Source organism: Haliotis rufescens, unplaced genomic scaffold, assembly GCF_023055435.1.
Source record: "Haliotis rufescens isolate VD_foot unplaced genomic scaffold, xgHalRufe1.0.p SCAF_82, whole genome shotgun sequence".
Classification (NCBI taxonomy): domain Eukaryota; kingdom Metazoa; phylum Mollusca; class Gastropoda; order Lepetellida; family Haliotidae; genus Haliotis; species Haliotis rufescens.
The window spans coordinates 1206297-1214387 of NW_025964375.1; the positions used below are offsets into that span (position 1 = coordinate 1206297).

Genomic DNA, 8091 nt, shown 5'->3' on the forward strand with positions numbered 1-8091 from the left:
AATACATTTGTTTGAATCAGTCAACTAATGTTATTTTTCTATTTTCTTAGATATTTTACAGCTAAGTCATGCAATCAGTTCATGGCATACGTGAAAGATTTGTTAAATCACTCCTAATGCATGATTTCGTCGACCTGGTGCTTTCATGTTTTCTATGAGACATTTCCAGAATACACCCCCATGCTGCCACCAAAACCCCACCTCCATGAGAAAAACATCGCTGATGTTACATGTTTCAACTATTCGCTTGTTTATCTGAATCACACCTCACAGTACAGTGTTTAACATCCTCGCTCGTGTTTTCCTCTCCTCTCCATCACAGACAGCACTAATTAAGCGTACTGTTACTCAAAGGTTTTATTGATTTTTTGCGCGCGAGAGCCGGTTTATTTGAGTGGGAGCGGAAGTCAGCGAGAGGCAACTCAAAACGAGGCTATAGCCTCGGGCAAGCAATAATTCACTACCGTCGCATCTTGACAGGACGAGGAGCTTCTACTTCCAGTGCATGTCTTGGCGAAATAACAGGTTGGTGAAGTCACTGGGATCTTTTCTTACATTCCTTTCTGTTCGGGAGAATATTTTCAGTCTTTTCCATCGAAAGTGTTTGTCAGGAAGTGGCATGATAGCTTGGAATCGGTGGCAAAAGTAATGAATTTCTTGTGCCTTAAGGTCGTGTCGTCTGCTTATGGTTGGAGGGGAGGTGATGAGACGTGCGAAATCACTGATGCGTAACAAGTGACACGTATGTGTTACGGTATGCTATGCATATATGTTTCACTGATCTAAAACAAATTGAAAATATTTATATACAATATCATTAATACCACAGACGCAGTTATAGCGTGATGTCTCAAAGTCCGGACTTAATTAACTTTCCGAGCCATATGTCTATTTACGCCATGCTTTGATGTCAGGTGTATTTCGGTAGTCACACAAACACTATACCAAACAGACAACATACACGTGTTGGGATATTTACTATCAAAGTATTGATCAGTCCATAAGTTGCCATACAGTTAATGTATAGGAACATGTCTTAAACGTGTTTATGCAAAATTAATATTGCACGTTATACCTCTGTGAAAACAGATGTTAGGATATAACAATCGCATATTATTTCATTCCTCTGTCGGAATGTCCATCAAGGAACGTAGCAGCACATCGCCACCTTGTTACCAAGGTTGTTCACATTCCGACTGTTCAAAAGCAAGCCCAATCCAGGAAATGAAATATTGAATCAAATTAAATTTAAGATCTCGACGGGGTTGTTTGCAATTGACGCCTTACAGCAAACTGATCCCCGTTGGTTTTACGGTAGAGTCAGGAACCAAGGTGAAACCTCTGTGATATTTACAATGTTATCGATTTCCCCGTTGCTATGGATTAGCATTATCGCCATCGCCGAGGCTTTATTATTGATAGCAATGTACAACGCTAGAAGACAATGATCGTCGTTTAGGGAATGCGGCTACACATTTGGGGGTCATGTCAGCGTGAACTGAATGTAACATACTGTTTCAACAGTGTAGAGATTTGATTGACACACAGGTGCCCTGTAATTTACAACTGAAATATACACAACGATGAAATATGATGTGGAACGTTTAAGCTTGAAGTGGTATTTGATTCTGACCTTTGCATTAGATGAACGATATACATTAAGAAATATTTGTTTGAATTCATACATAATGTAAAATAATTTGTGTATTTAATTTACGTCTGTACCAAGGTAGGATCTATGACAGCTTTCATATGTAAATGTGCATATGTGCACGTAAACAACGTTTGCATTTATAACGACAATGCATGATACTACGTTACTACGATACAGCAGGAGTTACTTCTTGTCAAAGCATTGTTAAATATGTATCATATACCTGTCTACGTTTTCGTAAACTGACAATGATATATCACCATAAACAAATCAATACAATTTGATTGATGACACACAAACAATGCACCTTGGACAATCAATCACATTACCTCCACCCCCGGGGACATGACGCAACCCCCTCAGATTAACTTTATGGCGACACGTCCCTCTCGGGTCAAGGCAAGCTTTGTTTAAAGGGTCTGTCGCATCTACCCCCGGGCAGGTGCGTTACTTCCCTGTCACCCTGCACACTGGCGAAGGAAGTGACCACACATCGCCCCCGTTGACAGGTAGTTTAAGAGTCGGACTGCAGTTGTCTACATTAGATGACATCGTGTTGTGGAGTACGAGAGGACATAAGCTGTTTGTTATTGTCATACAATCAGGACTTATAAGGATATACTACTGGTAAGAGCAAGTGTATTTTCGTGATGGAATATTCGTTTGTGTACAACAGGTTAAAGACAACTATTTACTGAACTGAAGGTCTGCAAATAAGACATCTGCTGTTATTAACGATGTGAATTAATGTTCTTCTCTAACTGTTTGAATAGCTGTTGTGAGAATCAGCTCACCAATGCTGATTAGTTCCCGACACACGCTTGTAGTCCGATTAAGTTATATTGTTCTTTGGGATATGTATTTTGATGGTTATTATGGAAAGCCGCAATCAGGTGATTGATAGTGAAGTCCGGTAGCCACATTTCCCGTTGAAATCACCCAGATGAACAATTTTGGTGTATTAACGGATCACAGTTTTGGAGTTATCTACCGTTGTATATATGTAGACTTTAACATTAATCACCAGGAAAACAGGTTCCCAGGATTACTGTATTTATGTTTTGATACTAAGATCAGAACAAGAAGGAACTGTACATTTCCTCTGACATAGGAACAATTACTATTCTGCTGGAAGTTGCTTAAAATTTTACAGGCACTGATTGTAGTTTCCCCACAGTATTTCCAGGAGAATAGTCTCATGCATATGCTACACTTGAGTTGTCATGGGGTGAGGCTTCAATGAATAATTCAAATGTAATTGATGATAAAGCAAGGCTCTCGCTATGGAGACGTTCCGGCCTCATGTCAGCCTCATGCATACAGCTAGTCACATGGGTGTCGTAACTGACGTGTCATCCCACATCACCCCCTGCATCGGCGGGTATTGAGTTTAATGTTCTTACCAACACAACGTTGTCCAAGCGAAATTGGATGGGACATTCCGTCGTGTGTATGTAACGCCAAGTTGGATTCCAGTTAACCAAACAAATGCGTGTTCTCATTGTCCCGCAATAATGAACATTTAAATTTTGAAAAGATAAACGTGAAGGTGTTTTTTTCAGGTCACGATGAACCTCCGTGACATAGTACTGACCTTCACCTCTGCCCTCGTGGCCTTCAGTCGTGCCCACCAAGGTCACCATCATGCGGAAACACAGGCAGTTGAGGGATTCCACGAAGCCGGCAAAAACGAACAGTAAGATTTTGTTTACTAAAAGTAACACTTTTTGTTTTTGACGGAACTGCAATTAACAGCTATCTATCTATCTATCTATCTATCTATCTATCTATCTATCTATCTATCTATCTATCTATATATATGAGAGATGAAAATAAGACGAACGTTACTCGTTTCAAGACACAAATAACAGGTAATATTATTTACAGATCTCTGACACGACAAACATTATTCAGGAGAAAGGTTTAGCCGTACCATTTAATGAGATGAGGACTCCGCCCAACCACTGTCATCTCATTCCGACGTTTTGTCTAAACCATCAGTATATTTGGGTCCAAATAAAATATCATTATATATCCTTCTGAAGGGGAAATCTGTTTAGTATACTGAGGTCGGCTATACAGAATCAGTGTGTGTGTAGTATGAGTGTTTATTTACTCCCATTCGTGCAGGGCTGATCCCACTTCTTCCTCTTCTTCACAGACATATCAAGGAGCATATGCAGAACGAGATGAACACACAGAGACAGATGTCACCACAAGAACTAGAGTTCCATTATTTCCGGTAAGTCCACATTGCAGTCAGACCCGTGAAGATTCGGGGTAGAATAGGTCTTCAGCAACCCATGCTTGCCGTAAAAGGCGACTATGCTTGTCGTAAGAGGCGACTAACGGGATCGGGTGGTCAGGCTCGCTGACTTAGTTGATGCATGTCATCGATCCCAATTGCGTAGATCGTTGCTCATGATGTCAATCACTGGATTGTCTGGTCCAGACTCGATTATTTTACAGCCCGCCGTCATATAGCTGAAATATTGCTGAGTGCGGCGTTAAACAACAAACAAACAAACAAACAAACAAACACACATTGCAGTCAAGGACGATGACGTCATATCAGTATGCCACGTGGTGATTCCACAGATAATCGTGTGGGAATTGTCATGAAAGGTAACCTGCTTATTAACTATATATGGACTGAATACATGGTTTCAAATCTACGTCGGTCAGAGAAGGAACAAGATTATTAGCTAGTAGATGCTTACGTCACGGTTCAAAACAGGGCTGGGTGAAAAGGTTTCACAAACCACTCTATATTGATTGATTATAAAATTATTCAATGTGATCTGAAATCTGGCTCGGCTATATTTACACCGGAAACTCCGATTGATTGACACGATAACAACCACCCTATAACTAATTCTGGAGTTTATAAACGTTGGAACTCTGTTTTGGGCAAAACATAAGCGACACATATATTCCCTGTCATTTAATAGAGGATCGTCATGGTAATAAACCTCTCGATTCAACCCATAATGACCATGTGAAGGTATCAAGTCTAGGAGAAAACGCCTATTGTATTGTCCAAGACATTTAATCATTTTAACTAGCATGCTGCATCTTACCGGATTTCAGAAGTTATCGTTTTCGGGGACATCGACTGATTGTCTTTGAAAATGCCCTGAAGTTATTTAAAAATTACATAATTTTTATAATGATGTGGAAGAATGTCAAATCATGAAAATGTCATAATGTCATTGATCTCTTGCAAAATCACTGTCTTACAACGTTCGGCTTACCGTAATCATAAACGTCCTTCCGTTATAATTCATAAACGTCCTTACCGTAATAATATGTAGGGTACCTTACCTGTCTTATTTCCTGGTTCGCCTGTATCATATGTATCTTTATGGAATAACATGTTCCAACTTCATCGCATTACATTTCTCCTGAACGATAAATCATTTCTCACCCTCGGATGGACGTTTCTCCTCACATGTTTCGCATTTCTTCATATCGGATTCACCTTCAGTCATAATCGTATCCAATTCTACCTTTGTTTTTCATCTTCTTCATGCCTGGGCCTCTCTGTAACATGCACCATCTCGACCTTCCTGTAACATGCCCCATCACGACCTCCCTGTAACACGCACCATCTCGACCTCCCTGTAACACGCCCCATCTCCCCCCCCCCCCCCCCCCCCTGTAACATGCCCCATCACGACCTCCCTGTAACATGCACCAACTCGACCAGCCTGTAGCATGCACCATCTCGACCTCCCCATAACACGCACCATCTCGACCTCCCTGTAACACGCACCATCTCGACCTCCCTGTAACATGCCCCATCACGACCTCCCAGTAACATGCCCCATCTCGACTCCCTGTAACATGCCCCATCCCACCCATATCACATTGCTCCACTTCACCATCCGCTGTTTTCCCCATCAGCCTCCATGACACGAACAACGACACGATGCTTGATGGTCTCGAGATCCTACAGGCTCTGTCTCACATGCTGCCGCCGAACAACCTCCAGCCTCACGAAGTCCAGGGCAAGACGGAGGAGCAGGTCCAGACCATGAGGCAAGACAGACACAAGCTCATGTTCAAGAACTATGTTGGTGGGTTGTTATACCTTCTGCCTCCACGATATACATTGTACACTTAAGACCAAGAGACACTGCATCAATTGTATTGTATGGTGCACAGTATGTGATATATTACTCAGCTCCTTACAGGAACTGTTGTGCTTAAATTGCTTCGGTGAATTGTGTTTCATTATCTCATAACGCTAACGACATTTGTCCTATGATTAATTTCTTCATATGATTCTGTTAAAACAATGCTAGAAAAATAATTTTGTCTTAGGATTAAAAAACAATGGTAACTGGATATCCTGACAAAAGTCTGTTCTTGGTAAAATAATTGTCCTTACGAACATCCAAACATTATCATTTCTTGAATCGTTTGATAGGCATCACTTAGAAATTGACGGATGACAAAGTAGACACAATTTATGGATAACAACTTCTTTAATACTGTAAAGGCGACGTTTCGGAAAAGATCATTATACCGTTGTCAAGCTAGACATGTCTATCATGTCTTCTTTGAGCAATCTGCGATCGGAATTTAATTTGTTAATCACTTTGTGGTGTCCATATGTATTTGAAGATTGGGTTTGACGCTTAGGCAAATCCTTGGAAATCCATGTTGCTGGACAATTGACATACATGGTTTGGTGGGGCAAAACGTGTAAATTATACGCTAAATCTATTTTTATACTATTTCAGAAATCATTGATAAAGTTCTCCGGGAGGATGACCGAGATGGAAACGGTTACCTTAGTTATCCAGAATATGTCCTCGCTAGGAGGAGAGATGAACAGCGCATGCGTCAACAGCAGGAAGAGATGATGAAACAAGGATATCAAGGAGGGTATCAGCATCCTCCACAAGGATACCAACAACCGCCACAGGGGTACCAACAACCGCCACAGGGGTACCAACAACCTCCCCCACAAGGATACCAGCAACCCCCGCAGGGATACCAACAACCTCCTCCACAAGGGTACCAACAACCTCCTCCACAAGGGTACCAGCAACCTCCTCAGGGATATCAACAACCTCCCCCACAAGGATACCAACAACCTCCTCCACAGGGGCACCAACAACCTCCCCAGGGATATCAGCAACCTCAACATGGACAGCAACCACCACAACACGGACACCAACCTCCCCAACAGGCCCCTAAATAAATCATTTGTATGAACATATGGATATTTCACATATTGATGGTCGGATGCGGCAGTCGTGTCCAATACCACCCATTTGATGGGGAATGCAGATGTCAGTTGGAAGTTGCGTAAAATCAAGTGGATTGTGAGCATTTGGATTATGGGAATAACGATTATTGAAAAGTATTGAAGAAGTCATGAGTTACCGTTGCTGAGTCGGTGGATGTGAGGAGAGATGACTTGGTGTAACACACGTTCAGTGATAAGGTTGGATATTAATACAAACATTGAGACAGTTTTAAAATATTATGTTGCCAATGAGTGAACGTTCTACACCACATAGACATGTTCGAGTGACACGGAATTCATGTGTAGAACACTATTGTCAAAAGGTGTGCTTCATTTGTTTTTTGTGTGAATGAAAGCGTATGATGAGAGAACGCTAGAAATGTAATATTGTATTGTATAGTATGCCGCTTGATGGTGGTAGCGTTATAATGAATCTGATGCTGCAGATGCAAGCATTTGGACAAACAATACGTGTATATTTTACACATTTGCCAAAAGAAATATACAAATACCGCCCATGGTGTTCAACGTTGATGTTCTGAAGACCTAGTATGTACTTCTCAACAGGTGCACTTTTTGTGTCAACTATTTAACCTTAACCGTTTGTGTCCAATAGCTATGTTATCATTTGCTGGACATATGGCGAACGATCACCTATGCTGAACATGTGCCTTTAAGAATATGTTGATTGAAACACAGCCCCAGGATGAGCATCAGTCATGTCCAACATGGCCAAGATGAAGAGTGTCTATTTATTGCCTGTTATCACCACCATGTCATGAGATGATTTCAGAGTGCATGTCCTCACCTCATTCTGTAAACACGTGCTCGTCAGACAAACTTTGACAGAGCTGTCTTTGGCGTAAGATCATTAACATGAAATCTATGTACATCTATAATATATAAACCACATATGAATAAAGTCAAGATTATTGTAATGTAGACGTTGTTACTGGCGATGGTCGCCTTGTGGTTCATGTGGCGCGTGCGTGCGTGTGTGCGTGTGTGCGTGCGTGTGTGTGTGTGTGTGTGTGTGTGTGTGTGTGTGTTTTCCATTCAACACATGGTTACCACTTTTTTTATTTCCCCTGTCGCAATGTGCATGGGACAATGCCAAAAAGCGGCGTTAACCAAATATGGCTCACTCGTCTCGGAGTTACGTCAGCCAGTTAGACTT

General features: G+C 41.4%; 1 protein-coding gene across 2 annotated transcripts; it reads left to right on the forward strand.

Moving 5' to 3' along the window:
• The first annotated feature begins 433 nt into the window (after positions 1-433).
• LOC124144364 (putative cyclin-dependent serine/threonine-protein kinase DDB_G0272797/DDB_G0274007) lies at positions 434-7855 on the forward strand. Of its 2 annotated transcripts, none has more exons than XM_046513740.2 (5): positions 434-525; positions 3217-3350; positions 3816-3896; positions 5561-5733; positions 6403-7855. In XM_046513740.2, exons 2-5 carry the CDS (start codon positions 3223-3225, stop codon positions 6864-6866), a joined length of 846 nt encoding a protein of 281 aa, XP_046369696.2. In that variant the 5' UTR covers positions 434-525; positions 3217-3222; the 3' UTR covers positions 6867-7855. The 2 variants fall into 2 exon arrangements, with proteins under 2 accessions (XP_046369696.2, XP_046369690.2); XM_046513734.2 differs by lacking the exon at positions 434-525 and adding an exon at positions 2135-2281.
• The last annotated feature ends 236 nt before the right edge of the window (positions 7856-8091 follow it).

Bases quoted from the DNA above. Each gene is read 5' to 3' on its own strand.
- LOC124144364 (XM_046513740.2), top strand. From the start codon at position 3,223: ATGAACCTCCGTGACATAGTACTGACCTTCACCTCTGCCCTCGTGGCC. The intron at 3,351-3,815 runs GTAAGATTTTGT...TCTTCTTCACAG, and splicing joins GAAGCCGGCAAAAACGAACA to ACATATCAAGGAGCATATGC. The intron at 3,897-5,560 runs GTAAGTCCACAT...TTTCCCCATCAG, and splicing joins CTAGAGTTCCATTATTTCCG to CCTCCATGACACGAACAACG.